This window comes from Tupaia chinensis, unplaced genomic scaffold (genome assembly GCF_000334495.1).
Source record: "Tupaia chinensis unplaced genomic scaffold, TupChi_1.0 Scaffold000354_1, whole genome shotgun sequence".
NCBI lineage: Eukaryota > Metazoa > Chordata > Mammalia > Scandentia > Tupaiidae > Tupaia > Tupaia belangeri.
The window spans coordinates 6,423,536-6,447,014 of record NW_006159849.1 but is presented as its reverse complement, the minus strand read 5'-3'; the positions used below and the strand labels follow the sequence as shown (position 1 = coordinate 6,447,014).

Here is a 23,479-nt window from a genome sequence, read left to right as displayed (position 1 = left end):
GGGTCCAACATGGGCAACTGTGCAGTTTGAGTCTTGGACCTGACAGCTTGAAATACATGCCAGGCTTGTGTGTGTGCATAACCCAAATCCTAAGAGAAGGGATTGTAGCATGGATGTTGTTCTCGGGGGATGATTTCTCACTTTCCCTCTCTCTCTCTCTCTGGTGAGCATATGCATTCTATAGGAAAAACAAACAAACAAAACAAAAAACAAGTTGTTAACTAGTCTGAGAATCTTTTATCCCCCCACATGATCAGAAACCGGTCTATGTTATTATTAATAAAAAAACGATGACCTTCTAGAATTCTCAGAGCTTCCTCCTGGTGAGCAAGGAGGTCTTTGAGTCTGGACCCTGGACTTTCCTGGAAGTATGGCCCACAAGCGACAGTCTTCACTCATACCTCTGACAAAGAAACCGAAACTGCCGCCTGCCTCTTGGCTGGAGGAGTTATCAGCCTCTCTGGACTCACCCACAGGAGAGAAAGAGCGACAAGAAGCAATAGAAAATATCAGTAAAGTACAAAATAAAATAGATTTAATGAACAAACCACTGAGATTTTGAAAGTAAAACAGAAATATAACAGACATCACCACTCATTTTTTTCAGAAGGGGTCAGAATTGATGGCCAAAATCCCAAATTTGTGGGTAAGAACTTCTGTCAACCATCCATAAATGTCTACACTGCTTGAGGAGGAGGATGAAGAGGTCCTGCTTTATTTGACCAGAGCAGAAGTGACAGAATTTGAAGATCTTAAATCATGTTACAGAATAGATTTTTATTTTAATGAAAATCCTTACTTCAAAAAAAAAAAAAAGTTCTGGGACCAGCAGATGGCATAATGGTTATGTCACTGGACTCCCATGTAGTTGACCGCAGTTCAAGTCCTGGACTCAGTGGCTCACACAGGGAGCAGGTACATGCATAACCAAAATCCCAAGAGTAGAATGGAGGAGAAGGGACTGTGGTGTGACCATCCCCCCTGGGGGGTGATTTCTTTGTCTCTCTCTCTCTCTCTCTCTTGCAAGTGCAAACATCCTATAGCAAAAATCTCTCTTTAAAGTTCTCTCCAAAGAATTTCATCTGAATGAGAATGGTGATCCATCTTCAAAGTCCACTGAAATCAAATGGAAATCTGGAAAGGATCTGATGAGATGTTCAAGTCAAAGGCAGAACGAAGCCAGCAGAAAGAGGCAGCATGAGGAACCAGAGAACTTTCCATTCTGATGCATGTGTAGACGACCAGGGGAGGTCATCAAAGATGACATTTGGTCAGATCCATTACAGTACTGCTCGGCTCCCAAAATAGATGATGAAGAAAGGGAAGGAGAAGAAGATGAAGAAGGAGGAAGATTGGAAAATATTGATGAAGGAGATGAAGATGAAAGTGAAGAAGATGAAGATGATGATGGAGGCAGGAGAGGAGGATGAAGGAGAAGACTGACAGAAACACAGATGGATTCCAATCCTCCTTTTCTAAAACTTGTCTCCAGTCCCAGGGAGCAAGTTGCAGTCTTCGTCCCCCCTACCCCTGTGCTCAGTTGCCCTGTTCTTGAGGTCTCTTTTCTCTACACCATGATTCTCAACTTATTTAAGGGAGAACAACCTTGAGCAGAATACAAAGGGAAAAGAATCTCAAATTCATTTTTATCCCTTTGTCTCAACACAAGCTGTTTGGAATCAACACCTCCGTGCTCTGTGAGAAAAAATAAAACCTTTCTGCTCCCTTCACTCTGCTGGAAGTTGGAGGGTGCTAGGCCCCCAACTAACTAGTGCATCGAATTCTAGCTTTTTTCCTCCTTTCTCTGTATATTTCTTCAGATATTACACTGTGTCTCTATGTGAATATGGACAGTCAGTATGGACCCAGCAGCTTAAAACTTATGCCAGGCACATGTGTGCATGTCCAAAATCTCAAGAGGACAATGGAGAAGGTACTGTGGCATGGCCATCCCCCCAGTAGGGTGATTTCTCACTTTCTGTCTCTCTGACTCTCTCTGTCTCTCTGGCAAGCACACGTGCCCTATAACAACAACCTTTCTTTAAAAAAAAAAAAGAAGGGGAGCAGCAGTTAGCATTACGTAATGGCTATGTCACTGAACTCCCATGTAGCCAACTGCGGTTCAAGTCCCAGACCCAGTGGCATAAACTCACGCCAGGCGCATGTGCATGTGTACCCAAGATTCCGAGAGGAGAATGGAGGAGAAGGGATTGTGGTATAGTCATCCCCCCGGGGGGTGATTTCTCATTTTCTGTCTCTTTCTGTCTTTCTGGTAAGTGAGCGAGCACACACGCCTTATAGCAAAAAAATCTGTCCAAAAAAAAAAAGAAGAAGAAGAAGAAAGAAATATGGGGTTACAGGAGGCCAGCAAAGGGTGGAGTTGAGATGTTTAGGCAGGTTAAGCAGGTATCTTGGCAACATGGCTTCTCCTTTGGCATGTTTAATTGTAATTGTTTAACAGACACCCATGCAATTTAAGATGACACTTTTCAAAATAAATTTCTCTCCTAATGAAGACTTGAGCCCTGCCACTGGGTGGGAGAATCAACAGAACCTATAGACACTTACTTGGAATAGACATTCTCTATTGTAACTTTGTTCATGTTTATTTTTAAGTTTTCTACTTGTTTCACTAGAAAGGAAAGATGATGTTCAGTTTTAAATGTTAAAAGTGAACAACTCACTTTGTTAACAATAAAACTAAATGTGTGGACACATACACACACAACAGTAGGAACAATAATGTTAATGAAAACATTTGTTGAGCATTTATTCCTGCACCAGGTATTGTGCAAAACTTTTATAAATTATGTGATTTAGCTACTACAAGAATCCTATAATATAAAAATATTTTATCTTGGGACCAGCAGTTAGCATAATGGCTATGTCGCTAGACTCCCGCGTAGTCAACTGCGGTTCAAGTCCCGGACCCGGTGCCTTAAACTCACACCGGGCACATGTGCATGCATGCCCAAGATCCCAAGAGGAGAATGGAAGAGAGGGGATTGTGGCATGGCCACCCCCCCTGGGGGGTGATTTCTTACTTTCTATCTCTCTGTCTCTCTCTCTCTCTGTCTGGCGAGTGCACGCGCCCTATAGCAAAAACCTCTCAAAAAAAATTATCTCCATTTGACTTCCAGAGTTATTGAAGTTTAGAGAAATTAAATTGCCCATGAATCAGAGAGCTAGAAAATGGCAGAACAAGGGCTCAAAACCAAAGATATCTGATTCCAAAGTCCAATTTCTAAACTGGGGGCCACCTAGCCTTGATGTTATAAGAAAAAGCAAAGAACCAGCAGATGTGGTAGTGGTTAAGGTGCTAGACTCTAACATGTCCAAGTGCAGTTTGAGTCCCAGATCCTGCAGCTTGAAACTCACAACTGGCTCGTGTACATACATGCCCAAAATCCTGAGAGGAGAATGGAGGAGAAGAGATTGCAATGTGACCATTCCCCCAGGGAGTGATTTGTTGTTCTCTGTCTCTTTCTCTCTCTCTCTCTCTGACAAGCACACATGTCCTATGGCCAAAAAGACTCCCTCTTTGAAAGAAAGAAAGAAAGAAAGAAAGAAAGAAAGAAAGAAAGAAAGAAAGAAAGAAAGAAAGAAAGAAAGAAAGAAATCTTGTGTGATTGGCCCTAAGTAATTTTAAGCCACCGTAAAAATGAACAGTAGTTTCATCTTGTCCTCAAGCATTCTAATTCCTATGGTTTGAAATTTGGGGCTTTGCTGGCACTGGAAGGGCAGCCCCTCCCAGGCAAGGTTAGCTAATTCTCAAAACCAGCAAACAGCTCGCCCTGAAGAGTGCCTTTCATATGCAAACCAACAACTTGTTTTTAATCCAAGATTCAGTGGGCCCTTAATCTGGGCTAACAGTTTTCTACATCACCCCAGGATCAGGCACCAGGCAATTAGGGACGGCCCTGTGCCCATGAGCCTGTGTAAAGTATTCAAAGTAGCCAGCCCTAAACCTGCATTTGCTTCCCCTGCATTTCCTGTCTCTCCCCACCCCCCCAGTCCCCCAAAAAAAGGCTCTTGCCCTCATATTCCCCTTGCCCATCCCACCTCACCATCATTATCCATTTGCCAAGATACTCTTATTTATGGGCAAATGCAAATAATCTGCCCTGGTGCTTTTTCTGTTTAGCCCTACCCTAGTACAGCATGTGTACCCCTTTCTCTCTGGAACTGAGTAACTGGCTCTTTTTTTTTTTTTTTTTTTTTTTTTTTGGGGAAGTTTTTTTTATAAGGGCAGTACATCCATGGGGACTAGCTGTTTTTTCTGGAGAAGTTTTTGCTATAGGGCACGTGCGCTCACCAGACAGAGAGACAGAGAGACAGAAAGCGAGAAATTACCCCCCGGGGGGGATGGCCATGCAATCCCTTCTCCTCCATTCTCCTCTCGGGATCTTGGGCACGCACGCACATGCATCCAGCGTGAGTTTTAAGCCACCGGGTCCGGGATGCGAACCACGGTTGACTACATGAGTGTCCAGCTACATAGCCATTACGCTAACTGCTGGTCCCAGTAACTGGCTCTTTTTTTTTAGAGAGAGAGAGTTTTGCTACAGGGTGTGTGCACTCACTGAGATGACCACACCTCAATCCCTTCTCCTCCATTCTCCTCTGGGGATCTTGGGCACACATGCACATGTGCTCAGCATGAATTTTAAGCCGCCAGGTCTGGGACTCGAACCACGGTCGACTACAAGGGAGTTCAGTGACATAACCATTACACTGTCTGCTGGTCCTCTGGCTATCTTTTTAATGGCCATCTTGGCCTCACCACATCTGAGTCATCATGAAACTTCTCAGACCTCTCCTCTACCTTCCGTCTCCACATCACAGAGTGCACAGGCTCGCTCCAACTTACCAAGCAGCACCTTGCATAAGGTCTTCTACCAATAAAAACGCCACCAAAAAAAGGATCATAAAACAGGAATTTTATATAACCTTAATTGCTTTCCCTCCCACCCAAGGCCTAAGCACTCTGGCATAGAAATGCTGCTCTCCTGGAGTTTGTCACCACTCTCTGCGTTACTGGGAGGCAAAAACAAGGTATGGGGTAACCGTCACCTGCATTCTGAACAGGAGTTCTCCTCCTGAGCTTAGGGTGCCAAATTTAAAATCAGCAAGAGTAGACAGGAGAACTAAAACTGGCACATTCCACCCTGGACAGCCTGGATCCTGTATTTCCTATGCAAATGAAGCCCAGGCAATGCCTCTTCCAAGTCTGGTGGGCTGCATATAATAAATACTCCTGAGCTTTTTTTCTGAAGGTCACAGCCCATCTCTAGGATCACCATCATTATTCATTTGCCAAGATACTCTTATTTATGAGCAAATGCAAATAATTTACTATCCACCGAAGAAGGGTATCTCTTCAAAGAAAGCCTGAATTGCCACCAGCCCATGAGACTTGCATAGCTTTCTGCTGAAAGGCACAGAAAATTGGTGGTGCTATGCATCTGGCTGGAACAAAGAGGATGCTGGGAAAGCCAGATTGTGCTGGGCACAGCTTGTCAAACCCATTCATCTGGCAAGAGGAGTTATGACCAGTGACCCTCTGTACTTGTGTGACCAAGGTGAATTCATTCATGCTCCCTTTCAGGCTGAGTAAACAAGATCCAGCAAGACTCGGTGATTTGTGGGCATAAACAGCACTGTGTTAACCAGTAGCTGGTTAAGCATGCACTCCGATGTAGCAAAGCAGGGGAATCAAAATTAAAAAAAAAAAAAAAAAAAAAGTATTTTGGTAAGAAGTTGACCTATTTAATATTGTAGAGAAGATCAGAATAACATCAAAAGGGAAACAAATAAAACTTCTGTTATAGTTCATTACATATATCTTTAAAGTTAATTTTGTTTGAACAACTACAGTGAGAAGGAAAAATATAATTTTTTCAGAGTTTTAGAATTTCCCTCTTTTTTTTTTTTTTTTTTGAATTTCCAGAGAGCACATGCACTCACCAGAGAGAGGTGGCAGGGGGAGGGTGGAAGCACCTCCCAATGGGCAGGGTCACATCATAATTCCTTCTCCTCCATTTCTGCATCCTATTGGGATGCTGGGAACACATGCATATATACCTGGTATGCTTTTCCAGCTTAGGGCCTAGATTCAAACCAGTCAGCCATGTGAGATCTAGCTCCCCTAACTACTAGGTTACTGGACCAGTGGCTAGAGTTTAAGGCTCTCTAAAGTATAATCTAAACTTGCCCCAAAGCCAGGGTCAAAACATAACTTTTAACTCTTCAATCAGTTTTCTGTTCATAGACTGCTATGTTCTTAGGCTAAGCTGACAGTGCTAAGATAGTCTTAGAAGATTTGGAACAAGGGTCTCTACTGTATATACTACCATAAAGGGCGATTGGAGGTGGGCTCTATGGGATGGAAACGAGGGTTTAGAGTGACGTCACACTCTTTTTTTTTTTTCCCTAGTCTTAGTACAATGGCATACTCAGTGTCTTGAAGGGAGTTTTGATCACAGCCTCTAGAACTAGTGCCTCTCACAGACAGAGCTGTCCAGTTTTATCATCCTCTAACTGAGACCCATCATTATAAAACTGAACAGCCCTGTCTGTGAGAGGCACTAGCTCTGGAAAACATTTGTCAAAGTTCCAGTCCAAGGGAGTTCTTCACCTGCCATCACTTGGTCAAACATCCTGGGTATTCTTAGCCCCAGGGAAAACGATGCATAGTAATGGCAAAGTGTGAATCCAGATTTCAATATCTACGCAACAAAAAGGACTATAATACAATGATTAAGCACTGAGAATTGGGAGCTGGATCCCACAAGGATGACTGTCGTTGGAATCCTGGTCCTGGAAGCCTGAAAAACCAGGCGCATACACGTGACCAAAATCCTGACAGAATGGAGAAATGGAAAAAAAGGTTTACCATGTGGCTATGCCCCACCGGGGGTGCTTGTGCTCATTTGTGCCCTCTCTCTCTCTCTCTCTCTCTGGCACATACCCTCTGGCAACATAAAAAATGAACAAACAAACAAAAACAAAAAGCCATAGACCTAGAGTTTTCTCTTCCAGGAGATAATTCGCCTCAATGAGTAGAAATACAAGAAAATCTAAACATCTCTGCTTCTTTCCCAAGTTGAATTCCACTCCTAGTGGTGAAAGGCAGTTGTACTACAAATTCCTTTCTACACCACTAGAGGGAAATCTCACCCACCTGATCAGACTTGTTTCTTTTCTCTTTCTTAAGTAAAAAATTATCATCGCAGAACTAAAACACTAAGGCTAAAAAATACTTGAGACATTATCTTTTCAGTCCTTTCCACCTTTGCCCATATTTGAAAATTATGTGAACCCATGTGGTCATAGAGACTTCTAGAAGAGCATGAACTGGTCATTCTAATTGGTTAGGAGCCTTCACTATTTCCAATATTTCTTCAATAATTGAGAGATTATTCCAACAGTCAACCTGAATCCCTTCCAGTTCAGCTTGAGTTTATTTCCTCAAATTACATACTTGTCAGTTATGGAGAACAGCTGGCCATCATTGTCTGCCTCATATTGTTCTTTAAATCTGGAAATCCATGCTTCTCTTCCAAGCAAAATGAGCCAGCTCCTTAATTCAGCCTCAGAGCTATATCCCACCCCTTTTACCATGTATTTATTTTCTAAACTTTTCCCACATCATTCCATATCCTCCACCACAGTAACCAAACTGTACCAATACAGACTACATTCTGAGGCAAAAAATAAAAACGAAGCATCTCCTTATGTTATCCCTTGCATATATGCCTATTAATATATCCCTGCCTAAATTTTCTTTTAAAATAATAACATAATGTTATGTATATATTTATCTAGATATACATTTATCTATGATATATATTTATTTATATTTTATATATATATTTATCTAGTATCTTAAATAATGCTCTCATGTGTATATGCACACACATGTGTTTTTGTATATGTAAATTTTTGTCTCATCATGAAAATTGAATGTGCTAAGTGAATGAACATTTCTGTGTCATTTACTAACTCCATTTTGTTTATAACTCTGTCAATTATTTAAATTCCTAATTTTTTATTATTTTATTTTTTATGTGTTTATTTTTTGCTATATGACACATGTATTCACTAGAAAAAGACAGAGACAGGAAGAGACAGGAAAGTAAGAAAACACCCTCTGGGCAGATGGCCACACTGCAATCCCTTCTCATCTATCTTCCTCTTAGCATTTTGGGCATACATGCACATGCACCAGGTGTAGTTTCTTGGCCACCATCTGGGACTCAAACTGTACAGCCAGTCATGTGAGATCCAGCCTCCTTAAGCACCATGCCACTGGCTAGCCCCCTTCAATTTCTAATTGTATTCTCCAAGTTCTTGACCAATTATTCCAAATCCCTTATTAACTATAAAACATAACCAGTATGATTTAGAGTATTATTCTTTCAATAATTTTTAAAAATTAATTCATTTTCAATTCAAATTAAGGGAGAGAAAAACAGTTATTTCTAACGCATTCATGTATCCACTTCATGAGTGTGGAATAGTAAAAAATATATTTGGTTTTGTCCCCAGTTCCTGGCACAGAGATCCTCAAACCCTTAACCTTTCCTGATACGGGTGTCTTCTGTTAATCATATTTTAACCATACCTGACCATGCCAATGGCGGGCTATCCCTTGCATAGCTTCAGTTTGGGGCCTGCCTGCCTGAGAAACCAATCAGGTGGTTAGAGGGTCGGAACTTTCAGCCCTATCCTGTGACCTCCAGTGAAAGGAGAAGGGCTGGAGATTGAGTTCAATCAACAACAGCCAAAAACTTAGCAGTCACACTCAAATTATGAAACCTCCCTAAACAACAGGGTTTGGAGAGCTTCCTGACTGGTGAACACATGGAGGTGCTGAGAGTGGGGTGCAGGGAGAAGGCATGAAAGCCCTTCACTTCCTCCCCCTTACCTTGCCCTACCTATCCTTCTGTTTGGCTGTTCAGAGTGCGCTCTTTATAATAAACCCTAAGTCTGTAAGTTGCTCTAGTAAATTATCGAAATCTGAAACAGGGAGTGTGGAAACACCCAAATTTGTATTGGTTATTAGAAAAGTCATGATGCATTTTTGCATAGAAAAATATGTCCTCTGGTTTGTCAGGCAGAAAGGAGGGTGGGCACAGCATCCCATTTGCATTGGCATCTGAATTAGGGGCAGTACTGTGGGACTGAGCCCTTAACCTGTGGGGTCTGGGCTAACTCCAGATAGGGTCAGAATTTAATTGAACTGTCAGGCACTCTCTTGGCGTCAGAGAATCAAAAACTGGTTGGTGTAAGAACAAACCTCTCAATGATAATTCTATATGGAGGCACCAGATGACCCTTGGACTCAACCACAGGTAAGGGGACATTTTCTCTCTTGGACTTCAAGCATTAGCAGGAACAATATGGGTTTGGTTATAAGAAAGATCAGATCTTCAAATAATTTGAATCTCCAATCCAGAAATTACCTGCTCCACGGGTCTGAACTGCTCTCTTACTCAGTTTCCTTGCCTGCAAAAGCAGGGGACCATTGAAATCATGAATCAGATAGTGGATGTACCTCAAGTATCTAAAAGGAAGGTTGTAGGGGCAGCACCAACTTATTTTATTCAAACCTTCAACTGATAGGAGAAAACCTGATGAGAGACCAAGGTTCACACTGGGTACGGAATATTTCAGTTTCCTGTGTTATTGTAATTGGTCGGAGCTATCCCAAAGTAAACAGCAATACGTCACTAATCTGGTAAAACTGTATTACACATTCACCATATACCAGGTGTCATTCTGTGTACTGGGGACACAGTGAACAAACTGACCAAGTCCTAGCCTCCTGTTGATTTCATTCTGGGTGGAGATGGACAATAAAATAAATAAATACACAAGTAAGCATATGTGAGAGATACATAAATGCTATGGAGAAAGTAAAGCAGGGCAAGGGATACTTTTTAAACTACAGGACCCATGGACTGACTGGATCAATGGTTTCTTCAACAAAATTGTATTTCCCACCCCAGAACAATTAAAATAGAATCTCTGGGAGTGGCGCCCAGGCACGGGTGTTTTTACCAAGCTCCCAAGTGCTTCCAATGTGCAGCCTGAGCTGAGAGACACTGATCTAGGTCTTGTTGCTCCCAGCATGTTCCCTCCTTACTACTGGGCTTATACCCCCAGGGCTGTCAAAATCTACCTCTTCAGAGATGTGCAGTTCTGAGATAAGATGAAAGTGTGTAACTAGAATAGTCATGCATATTGGATACAGTCTTGATATGATTATTAAGTGTCCCCATTCACTCTCCAAAGTTCTGATTTGGGACCAGCAGTTGACGTAATGGCTATGTCGCTGGACTCCCATGTAGTCAACAGCAGTTCGAGTCCGGGACCCCGTGGCTTAAACTCATGCCAGGCGTGTGTGCATGCATGCCCAAAATCCCGAGAGGAGAATGGAGAAGGGATTGCAGCATGGCCATCCCCCTAGCAGGTGATTTCTTGCTTTCTGTCTCTGTCTTTCTGGCAAGCACACACGCCCTATGGCAAAAATCTCTCCGAAAAAAGAAAAAGAGAAAAAAAAAAAACGTATTCTGGTTTCAGCCTAGGCTCCATGGCACAATTAGAAGCATCTTGAACTGCAATGCTGGAAGCCACATGACTGACTGTGAGTTTGAATCCCTGGCCAAGTCCAGGTCAATTGAAACATGGCAGGAACACTCAAGATCTTGATGGGCTAGAGGGCTGGGGAAGGAGGTGGTAGCAAGACAGGACCCTATCAAGGGTGCTTCTCTCTCTCTCTTGTGTACATACACTCTTGTTCTTTATCATGAATAAAATAAACTAAAACTTTTTGTATTAAAAAATATTCTGGCTTAGGGAACCAGCAGTTAGCATAATGGTTATGTCACTGGACTCCCACGTAGTCGACCGCGGTTCGTGTCCCGGACCCGGTGGCTTAAAACTCACGCCGGGCGCGTGTGTGTGCGTGCCCAAGATCCGAGAGGAGAATGGAGGAGAAGGGATTGCGGCGTGACCATCCCCCCTGGGGGGAGATTTCTTGCTTTCTGTCTCTATGTCTCTCTCTGTCTGTCTGGCGAGCACACGCGCACTACAGTGAAAATCTCTCCAAAAAAAAAAAAATATTCTGGCTTAGATGATAATAAATAGGTTCTCCCTATGTAAAATGAAATGGCTCTAAATTCCAGATTATAGAGTCATAATAAGAACAGTTAGAACAAAATAGATGGCCTTTATTTTGACGGATGAATTAAGTACAGAGGGACTCTTGGTGCTTAGATATTAGTCCTTAAAGTCTTCCAGGTATTGTTTATCAGAGATACATACATAAATTCTTACATTTCAAGAACCGGTGAGGAAAATCAGACTCCCTCCTCACCAGCGCAGGGTGTGGTGAGACCCTTCAATGAAAGTAGCAGGGCCTATGGCTAATTGGCCACAGCTGATTATCAGCCGGTGATTATCCCAAACCTTAACTAAACTTCTCCTTCCTTTTCCTCTTCCTTTTGCATCTTCTGTGGTTCATTAACTACTCCACCCACAGGTCAAAGGGACAAGGGAAGAAGGGGAACACAAATTTAATTTAGCAGCCCTGCTCATAATTGGGTGGGAAAGAAAATGGAAACAACTGTACTGTTTCTGGTTACCTGTGGATGTAAACACTTCTGGCTCACCTCTTTTTCCAAATTATTACCAGCTGGCTTGAGGACTCACCGAAGACCTACTGATTGCCGGTAAAATTAAACCAATCTTATATTTTTAAAACTATGTAATCTTCCAGCATCCAGCCTTTGGATACTTTCCTTCCTTATTCCCCAAGGACACAGAACGAGGGCAGAGCAGGTACCTTCTCATCTCATCAAGGCCCTCTCCGTGCCTGTCCTCCCCTTACTGCCAGCTCACAGGCTCATGTGGGTAGAATAAAAAAAATACTTTGACATAGGTAACAAATTATTTTACATCAAATTAAAATAAATAGCATAATCTACATATGGGAGTAGAAATCATATGCATGAAGATTATATCACTCATTTTCCTAGTAGTATCACTAGGATACTTATGAGTACTTCTGTGGGGCAATCAGTATAAACCTTGCTCTGTTGGGGCCAATAGGTGGCGTGGTAGTTAAGGTGTTCAACTTCCACATGGCTGACCTCAGCTTCAGTCCTGAACCTGGTGGCTTGCTTTCTCACATTCTTTCTCTCTCTCTCTCTCTCTCTCTCTCTCTCTCTCTCTCTCGTGCTCACCCTTGCTTGTCCTTTTCCATGGGATGACCTTCACCAGATGCTGGTGCCATACTCTTGGACTTCCCAGACTCCAGAACTATAAGCCAAATGAACTTCTGTTTATCAGTTCCCCAATCTGTGATACTCTGTTATAGTAGCAGAAAACATACTAAGTTGGTGAGTCAATAGTCAGTAGTGTTTTTGTTTGTTTGTTTGTTTTTTGTTTTTTTAGAGAGGTTTTTTGCTACAGGGCGCGTGTGCTCACCAGACAGACAGAGAAAGACAGAAAGACAGAAAGCGAGAAATCATCCCCCAGGGGGCATGGCCATGCCGCAATCCCTTCTCCCCCGTTCTCCTCTTGGGATCTTGGGCACGCACACACACACGCCTGGTGTGAGTTTAAGCCGCCGGGTCCAGGACTCGAACCGTGGTCGACTACGTGGGAGTCCAGCGACTTAGCCATTACGCTAACTGCTGGTCCCAGTGGTGTATTTTAATAAGGAGTTCTATTTTACTATAAAAGTTTCAGCTTGATCACATGCTAAATACTCAGGCTCATCTAGCCTGGTCTGGGAAAGCCCTTACTTGTGGAAAAAAAAAAAGAGAGAGTATCAGATTTCCCAGACAATTCGAATCAGCAAATTCTTTAACCCAACAGGATGAAAAATGTGCAGTAATGGACTAGAATAAGCATCATTTATGTTTTTACTTACACGACCTTCTAAAAGCAAGCAAAGGAGTTTTTATTTGTTTGTTTGTTTTGTTTGTTTTGTTTTGGCTTCAAAGATATCTTTAAAAAATGTGGACCACCTTAGAGAGAGAGACTCATATGTGCATAGGATTGTTTTCACACATGTCTAATGGCCTGGATTCAGTCCAGTGCAGAAGGTAAATAAAAATAAGCAAATATCGTAACCACTTATTCTGTGCAAATAGGGAAAAGAATGTTGAGAAAAAATAGCCCCGAGTCAGAGTGAGTCAGAGTTGGTACGGCCAGGAATATCATTCCTCACCCTGTACGTAGTTCTGGTCTTTCAGGCTCTTGCTTTAATCTCCTTCTAAAGTAACACATAGAAGAGAATTTTATTTGGAAAGAGAGGGTCAGCCTCCCAATTCTTGCATGGTTCGGTACTATCTCAGGCAATGAGTCCTCCTACCAAACGATTTCGGCAGAGTAAGCCCATTCCCTGCTCAGAAAGCCTGTGATCCCATGACGATGGTCCATGGACTGGCATTGATCCCATGCCCTGCCCACCCACGTTCCCAGCGGCCCCAAGAATAGCTCTCAGTCTCCCAGGCCTCTGCTTCTCCATCCAGGATGATTTTACTCCGGACAGATGTGACTATTGTGTCAGGTGTAGGATCTATGGCACGATTATTATTAGCAAGTTCTCTGAGACGTTCCAAAGAAAGATACTGTGAAAACAACACTAAACTATTGACAAGAACAACAACAAAAAGTAAGCCCTTCCTTGTCTTTTTATTCCATCCAGAGAAAATTATAGCCTGAAATTCTGAACAACTCTAAAATGAGCAGCAGTTATGTATTTTTCTGTTTCTCTACTTTTCCACAAAAGAAGTCTCACAGGTAGAATGAAGGTTTTCATCTTAAAAGAATCATCTCATCAAGGACCCTGCTTCAATACCCAGATGGAAGTGAAGACCAAGGAGAGAGGAGCAGCCAACAGTGTAGCTCAAATCATAAGTGTTCTTTCTGGGACTAATTCATGTTGCGTGAAGCTTTAATGAATACGGGAGTGATGAGGTTCATGTTTGTGCTATTTATGATTGTTCTAAGTGAGTTCTTAATTAACTCCATTGTTAAAAACACAAGGGGGCTTGGCCAAACACAGGCTAGCCTAGCCTTGCCTCATCAATGTCCTCCCTTAACTTAAAATTCAGGCCAGCCATAGCCCCTCCTCTCATGGTGGACTCTGCAGAGAGCTCAGTGAGGAAGACCAGCCCAGGGTCTATACTGTACTAGCAACTCAAGGTAATCCAGCCCAGAGATTTCCAAATACTAGATATCTTCAATTTGCATGCACAAAGTCAAGGCTCTGAGGAGTTTAACCACTTTGACTCTAACTCAAAATCTCCTTATGTTATCCATACAAGTCCTTCCTTACTGTTATCCCAATTAACAAAATACAGAACAGTCATGAGAAACACATTGCTTGGGAAGTGCTGATCTAAAGTTACTGTAAACGCTAGAGAGTGATTTTTCTCTAAAATACTGCAATGAATTAATTAAACTTATATGAGTTACATTACGCTTGCCTTTCAACTGAAGCTATCACGTGCCTTCCCAGAAAGAAAAATCACACCCACTACAGGCCTGCAGTGAAGTTCTCTAAATTTGCCCCCCCAGAGTTAGATAGTGGTACAGCAGTAAAATACAACACTCTGAAGGGCAGACCAACATGGGAAGGTTACCAGTTCACACCCAGAGACCTCTCTGAGTACACTGGACACAAGTGTACCCATAACCCAGAGCTGGCTGAAACTAGAGGGATATTACAGCATCAAAATCCTTTCAGGGTTACTGTATTTCTGCCCCTCTCTCTGTATCTCTCTCTTATGGAAGAAATAAATGAACTAAACATAGGTAGGTAGGTAGGTAGGTAGACAGACAGACAGATAGTAGGTAAGCTCTCCAGGCACGATGAGACACACAGTCCTGAGAGCACAGCTCTGTTTTTGTACCTGTGGCTCCTGGTCGTGACCGCTGGGATCCCTCTCGTAGCTCTCTGCATACAGTCTGATGGTTGCCCTCACTCCACTAGAAGAACTGAGCCGGAAGATGAGCCGTGATGCATCCGAAAAAATAATCCTCAGGCCCTAAGATGAAGAACGTACACAGCAGCTCAGAGAACAAAGGAACACACAGACAGTAATAATACCTTCTATGGAAGTCAGCATGGTTCTCTGATCTAAAAACAGAGTCACAACCATGTGTAATTGGCTCTGGATCTTCACCCAAGTAGGGCCATGTGATGAATCTATCAATAGAAGCTACTTAAGGTCATCTATTTGTCTCTTTATTCTATTTCAGTTACTTTGTGGTTAATGTTTGGGGGAGGGTTAGAAACAAAACCACAGACAGATGTCAAGGTCCCTTCATTTGGTGATGTGGGAATCAGGAAAAAAAGAAAAGAAAAGAAATGGACATAACAAGGATGGAATGATATTTAATGAATATCCGTGGGGCCAAAGTTCATCCCTTAAAAACCTGCTGGATCAGCGAGGGTAGGCAATTTATCTATTACAGCAGGGCAAATCACTTCCGTTAGGTTAGCCCCACATGATTGCAGACTGGTTTAAGTTCACCTTCTCTTTGTTTTTTTCCCTCATTCTTACATAGGGTAGCAATGAAACCCTTCCATGAAGCACTCAGGACTGAGGTGTCAGCCAGGCTCTGAAGGTAGCTTACACATGGCCATAGTCTTGGCTCTCTGCTCCCTTCCTACCTGTGAGACCGCCCACCAGGCTGGGCTGGGAGCAGAGCCTTGGCCACAGCTCCTAGTGCTGCCTGGTGTTAGTTTGTCTTGGCTCAGAACATCCCCACTCGATGTGTCTCTTCTCATTAGAGACAAGGATGTTTTAAAACTATGACCATGAGATCTTACTGTGCCTTCTGCTGAAGGAAATTTGTTCTAATTCAATTGATAAAATCATTGTTGTAAAGAAGCACACTGGCAGGAGCCAGGGGAAGGAAGAGGAGGGACCAAAATCATATGTCTGGTAACTTGTTATTTCCAAAAAAGTAGATGTCTTAGGCAACTCTGACATTTTCCCTAACTTATCCTTGAAACATGCCTGGCTTCAAATCCTGCTTGTTAAGAATAAGCCATTATTAAAAAGACATCATATCAGTTACATATATATCTGACTGCCAATTCCTTACCCTCGCTCCCATGTGATATCTTCCAGGGGCAATCTGATTCCATCTGAGTGTTTTTCTACTTTTTATGTTTTATAGGCATACTTCGTCCAATCCCCAACAAAAAAGCCTTAGTTTCTTTTGGAAGTTCAATGTCTGTCACAAGCTATGTAACAAAGGGAGCCATTTCCCTCACTGACAACCAGTCATCCTGTTGGCAAAGCAACTGGGTTACGTTGTAGGGTAGCAATGAAACACTACCCAACTGGCTTTGCAAACAGCATAGCATTATGTAGAATTCATTCAATGGGCAAGCATTTTAGAGCGGCCCTATGCATTAGGTACCAGGCTAAATCCTTTGAAGACAAAGGCAAGGTGCTTACCCTCTGTAAGCCTGGAGTAGTTTATTGCAACGAACAAGCACAGTGTTTTGTTTTGTTTTAAATTTTTGCTACAGGGCACACTTACTGGAGAGAGAGAGAGACAGAGATACACAAAGCTAGGAATCACCCCCCTCCCAGGGGGGATGGCCACATTGCAATCCCTTCTCTTCCATTCTCCTCTTGGGATTTTGAGCATGCACGCACAGGTGCCTGGTGTGAGTTTTAAGCCACCGGGTCCAGGACTTGAACTGCAGAAGACTATGTGGGAGTCCAGCAATGTAAACATTATGCCATCTGCTGGGCCCAAAACAGCATTCTTTTTTTTTTTTTAGTTTATTTTTTTTTCATTTTACATTGAATCACAAATATCTTTACAGTGTATAACATTTCTTTTTCCAGCACAATTACCATGCATATCAGTCAAGATATTACTATCCACATCAGCAGCAGCAAATAGTTTTTCATTTTTTTCAGATTATTATATTATTTTTAAACATTCAATCACTATACATTATTTGGCCTGTAAAGAGAGTTTTGAAATACTTCTTAGACCAGTCCAGTTGAGAATACTATACATGTTATCATCAACAGGTAATAAACCATTTCTGTGTCCCACAAAAGTCATGCCTATTTTTTCCTCCTGCTTTCCTTCTCTGTACTCTTCCCTTCTTCCCCCTCCCCACTCCACACTGTCTTCAGTGTCCATAACTATTTTTGCTGCTTTTATGCCCTCCAATATTTCAGTCTCTACCATAGAGTCCGGATAGCTGGTATATATTAAGTGGATACATACAATATCTTTCACAGCCTGGCTTGCTTCACTCAGCAATAAATCTTCCATGTTTGACCACTTTCAGCAAATGTCAGGGTCATGTTCCAACACAGATTTCTTTATCACACTATGCTGCTGGGGGAGTGAGTAGTTACAAAATTCCAAATGGAACAAACGGACCTGCTGTCAGAAAGCTATGTACCCCAAATTGTGTTCAAGTTGACACTAAAACCCCAAAGGTTCCACAAATTGTATTCACGGCCATGTTTTCACAAGTTCTTTTGAAACTGTTATTTATGTTTAAGCCTCCATTTCCATTGTCACCCTGCATGGACATGGGCGTGTGTGACTCCTGGATTAGGACTACAACTTATCCACAAGGCGGAGGCCCTGACCTCCTTGTAGATCCCATGATGATCTCATGGGGCTACCACTTCTGATGGTTCCCCCAGACTCACCTCTTTAAAGTAGCTCCTATTGTACAATTAACCTCCCAAATTAACTTACGGCCAGTGGAAGGCATTTAAGAATTGAGTTCAGGACCAGCAGATGGCATAATGGTTATGTTGATGGACTCCCACAGAGTTGACCACAGATTGAGTTCCAGACCTGACAACTTAAACTCACACTAGGCACATGTGTGTGCATGCCCAAGATTCTGAGAGAAGAATGGAGGAGAAGGGATTGTGGCATGGCTATCCCTCCGGGGGGGAGGGAGGGGTTTCTCTAGGTCTCTCTCTAGCGTATGCACGCGCCCTATAGCAAAAATCTCTCTTAAAGAAAGAAAGAATTGAGGTCGTAACAAACCATTGATATGTTATCTGCTCATAACCAAGCCTTTTTACAAGGAAATCATGTTTTCTTTTTTCCCTGAGGGAAGCTACAATATCCTTGCCTATTTATATGCTGCTCTCATAGAAGACTGTTAGATTCTATGTCTGGTAGCCTGGAATAGTCTTGCACTTGAAAAGATAAGATGTGAACAACATTTATCAGCCTACTGGAACGTCTAACATCTCTTTCTCCTAGGAAACTGACCATGAGATCTTAATTGAGACTCCATACTGCTGTACAAGAGCTTTTCAGATGAGGAACGTCACAGTTTATGTGCTCCGGATGGAATGAAAGAGATTTTAGACCCTGCCAGTTCTGTGCTACAATTACCCCAGCACTCCATTGCATGTCACCGTGATTTGTGAATAGTTGTACTGGATAGCCAGGATCTGCACATTCCTTGAGTGAACTTAATGAATTTGTAACCAAAACATAAGCCACGTTCTTTCTAGCATGTGTCATCACCAAAGGTAGATGCAGTGGAATGCACCTGTAGTCCCAGTTACTGGGGAGGCTGAGGTAGGGGGCTCACGATGCGGAGAGATCCTGTCTAAAATAACACCACACACATGTATCACCACCTACTATCCATTAAACTGGGAGCCCCAAGTTCCCACTGACCGAGACCTGCAAGTTTTTCATTGTTCCTGAATTTCAACAAAAGAACACCAATAATACCCTTTGCCTTTATTTCTTAGGTCGCACCAGGGGTTGGCAGTATACAGCCTATGGGCAAAAATTGGACCTGCTGCCTGTTTTTCTGAGTCAGGTTACACTGGGACGCAGCCATGCCTGCCCTCTTGTGTGTCTGGTTGCTTCTGTGCTGTACTGGCAGAGATGAGTGGTTGTGATGACCCAGTTCATAAGGTCTAAAATATTTACTATCTAGCCCTTTACAGAAAATACTTGCTGACCCCTGGTACAAATCATTACATTGTCCACACATAGACTGTTTACCCTTCAGCCCTGTGCCGGAAGGTAGAACATAGAACCACCAGCCTTTTCACAATCTCAGCAGAGAAAAAGCGTGTTTACAAAGACTGTTGGAGGGTGCCCAGTTGCTCCATTCCCCAGGTGTTCTAGTTTCTAGCCATAGATTCGTGTGGTTTATGTTTGGTCCTAATCAACTACTTCAGACCACCTACTCCTGAGAAAAACTGGTTTATTAAATTGCATTATAGTTTTATACTTTTATATTTCAGGGTGCTCAAAAGCACCTGTCTTGTGTAATATGTTTTTATAGTCACTATAGGAATTTAAAAATTTTTTTGCCAGAGGGTATGTGTGTTCAACAGAGACAGAGAGAGAGAGAAAAGTACCATATCCCCATGGGGCATGGTTACTACACAATCCCCTATTTCTTCCTCCTTTTGGGATTTTGGGCATGCATGCACCCACACTAGGTATGTTTCTCAAATTACCAGGCCTGAGACTCGAACCACACAGATGTTCGTGTGGGATCTAGCTGCCTTAACCATCAGGCCACAGGCTGGCTCCACTATACAAATATTCCCATATGAAGCTCAAGAGACACGTGTTAGGAAAGCCTTTCCTTCCCTGAGAAACTGGTATTCTTTCTTCTTTCTGCCAATAAGACCTTTGTAACTAACCACATTTCCCTTGTCTGCCAGGATACTTCATGCCAAACCTGAAGTTCAGCCCAAGTAGATCCTCAGGACTTGCATAACTATGAATTCTTCTTTTTTTAAATTTTTTTAAACATAGCCAACTATTATATATTCCCTAGTCTTCATTTCTGTTTCTTATTTTTATGCTAACAACTTCATTATGTGTGTTTTTGTTACCGCAAATCCTCTTGAATACACAAGGCCCAGGGAAAATGAATAAAACACATTTCCATCACAGCCTTAACCCTGAAATTGTGTAATTGCTGAGTTGTCTTTGGGTCCTTCATTCACAGATAAGCTCTGGGAAGGCAGAGCCCTTCTGTATCTTTTTCAACAGTATTTCATCCACAGAGCTTAGGACAATGCCTGGCCCACAGGGGACCCTCCATAAACACTTGCCTAATGGAGCAGTGAGCACCACTGCAGTCCCCACTGCAGCCATCCGAGGGCGCCCCTCCACACTTCGCCAGGGCTCACAGATGAAATGAAAACACATTCCCATTCATAGTGAGCTGGAGGTAACACATTCCCCTTGGAGGGTGGTTGTGGAAGATTAAAATAACAGACAGCAATGTCAGGCACAGCGTCATTATGGCAGCTGTTCTATTGTATCTGCTCATCCTTCATTTGTCAAAATTTTGTCTTGAGACTAGGGTCAATTTTGGCTAAAACAGTGGAGTTGGATCATAGTGCTTTCCTGTGCTGAGTTGTGTGATTTTAGACAAATCATTAACCTATTAATTTCAAATTATTGCACGTTGGAATCAGCTGGGGTGGGGTGGGAATTTTAAAAACTGGCAGTGCCTGGGTCTCACCCCAGACATTGTGATTTAGTTTGTATGGGTATCACTTGGGCACTGGGATTGTAAATGGGCTCCAGATGGCTCTAATGTTCCAGATGTGGGAACCACCGCGGCAACCTCTTTTTTCTGGATCACCTGCCTTGTCTGTCAAGTGACTAGACTAATGCTATGTGTGGGTCATAAAGAAAGTCACTTTAGGACATCAGGTTTCATTCATATGTAACCATTGCACTGGGACCTAAGGAAGAACATACCACAGCAAGGCTAAAAAAAAAAAAAAAACAAAACTCAGGCCACATAGTCCTGAAGCTCCCTACAGGGCCTTGTCAGTGGTAGAACTGTTAGAAGTGCCCCTTTGGGGCCAGCAGGTGATAAGGTGGTTAAGGTGCTGGGTTCTCTCATGGCCAACCACAGTTTGAGTCCTGGACCTGGCAGCTTGAAAATCATGCCAGATGCGTGTGCATGCAGGCCTAAAATCCTGAAAGGAAAATGGAGGAGAAGGGATTGCAGCATAGTTATCCCCCTGGGAGGTGATTTCTCACTCTCTCTGTCTTTTTGTCTCCCTCTGGTAAGCACATTTACCCTATGGAACCATCTGACCCTAACTGCTTTTAGCACAATCTTATAAGAAATTCCCAGAGCAGCCACAAAGGAATCTATGCTCTCTCCCTAGTCACAGCAGCTACCATAGCTGGAATGTCCAGGATGACACATCAGTCACAGCTCAAGCACAGGAAAAACGTTCTCTCCTCCATTGGAAGGTAATGCTAGTTAGAGAGTGGGAGTGGGGGTATCAAAATGACTCTTCCATTGCACTTTTCTGCCTTTTTCAAAATAATTTTCTACTGAATTTACTTCATGAGTGTGTGTGTGTGTGCGTGTGTGTGAGAGAGAGAGAGAGAGAGAGAGAGAGAAACTGAAAAAGAAACAGAGCTACAACACCCTGACAGGGTCCCAATGCCTCAGTCCCTCCTCCACCCAGTCTTACTCAGCTTAAATCATGACCACACACGTCTAGCATATTCAGGGAGCTCTCCAGACGTAAATAAGCAAGCTTCCCATGTAGATCTGCCTCTCGGTGTCGAGTTTTACTGCTATGGTCCGTCTGACCCCTTTTCTTCCCTCTAGGTGCACATGGTTGCATGCCTCAATGAATGATAAGACTGCAGTTTTGCCCACTTTAGCTTTGTTGCAATGAAGAACAACTGTGAAAGGGGCCCATACCCCAGGCAGCTATTTCCACACAAATTCTGCCTGTCTGCTTCCGGTTATCATGGTAGCATTTCTTTTTCTCTCCAGAATTACCCCCTCTTTGATTCACTGTCCATGGAAAGTCAGTTTGGAAATGATACAGAAATAGCAACTGGATAAACCTAGGCTGAAATTCTAGCTCAGTTTCTTATTAGCTGGTGGTCTTCAGTTAGTCATTTAAAACTCTCTAAGCCTTAATTTCCAAAAAAAGCAGATGAAAAATAATACAACCTACTTTATTAGATTCTTGTGCACATCAGATCAGAAAATGTATATGAAAGTGCATGAAAAATTGTTAATCATGGGACCAGCAGTTGGTGTAATGGCTATGTTGCTGGACTCTCATGTTAGTCGACCGTAATTCAAGTCCCGGACCCAGTGGCTTATACTCATGCCGGGCACGTGTGTGTATATGCCCAAGGTCCCAAGAGGAGAACGGAGGAGAAGGGATTGTGGCATGGCTATGACCCTGGGGGCGATTTCTCGCTTTCTGTCTCTCTGTCTCTCTCTGTCTTTCTGGCGAGCACACGCACCCTAAAGCAAAAACCTTTCCAAAAGAAAAAAATGATTAATCACCATATAATAATATTCTCAATGCTAAACTCTTAAGGAAAATGGTATACACGCTAAACCTTCCAGATTTTACAAACGATTACTAAATAAAGCCTTAATAATGATAGTTTCTGATGCAGTGGCACACATTTGTTTTTCACCTCTGCAGAACTGACATAATTTTAAGGACTTTGCCCTACCCTCCGAAATCACTGCCAAGCTTTAAATCACTAACCATTTATCTTCTCTGTATCTCTGAACTGGCTTGTTTGGTGATAAAATACTTCTTCATGAATGGTCAGTTCAGAACTGTAAGGTCCTGAAACAAGGACCTCAGATATATCCACACCACTTCTTCCTTTTATTAAAAAGAAAGGAGGATGTTAAGATACTTAGTCAAGGTAACATATTTCGTAAATGGAGGGTCTCGGTCTCCTACCTCCAGGCTTATAATCTGAGGTGGAACCATGTGGAACTACGGACTTTTTTTACAAATTGCTTTCATGAAAAGTTTGAACAGTATCATATGTTTTATATGGTATCCCAAAACTGGCTCAGGGTCTTATATGGAGTTGGTATTCAATGTTTGATAAATGACTGCTGGGAATTTTGTTGTCTTGTTTAGTTTTAAGCTCTCGTGTGAATCAATGCAGAGAGAGAAATCTGCAAGTTGCTAAATACATGCAGAGCTGCCAGATGTTCGTTTGGAGACTACAGGACAAGTTGCAGCCAGGCGGGAAAGGAGGAACTACACAATACCAAGTTATTTGGCAGCATCTAATCTAGCCAAATACCGCTGCAGGATGAACTCGAGGGCAAGACCACATACGGCCCTGAAATCCAGTACGATGTCACATATACAGTCAGTTGGCAACACCGGGCATGTGAACCTGGAGACAGGACAGCCTTGGAAGAGAGAGGCTCTGTGAGCCTAACTCAAATAGTATCTCCCTTAGGAAATCTCAATGATTTATCTGGAAAGTTTCAAGGTGAAAATCTTGCTTTGTAACATCTGAACCATATTTTGTAGAAGAAAGCATGCAGTCTATAAAGCAGGAGATCTTAACTGAACAGACATATCTCTCCATAAGCGCACACACAAATCACCTAGTTACCCATTTTTCTTTAAGTTGTAGAGTTAGCCAT

The 23,479-nt window shown here is 42.6% G+C and overlaps 1 protein-coding gene and 1 pseudogene across 1 annotated transcript in view; one reads left to right on the top strand and one right to left on the bottom strand.

Annotated features, from left to right (window-relative positions):
* PGM5 (phosphoglucomutase 5) overlaps positions 1-23,479 on the bottom strand; it is a 273,115-nt gene that overhangs the window by 25,276 nt on the left and 224,360 nt on the right. The window contains exon 12 of the mRNA XM_006152509.3: positions 14,934-15,068. Coding sequence (XP_006152571.1) covers positions 14,934-15,068 — 135 coding nt within the window. The remainder of the gene's footprint in view (positions 1-14,933; positions 15,069-23,479) is intronic.
* On the top strand, positions 350-1,443 carry LOC102487835 (protein SET-like; annotated as a pseudogene).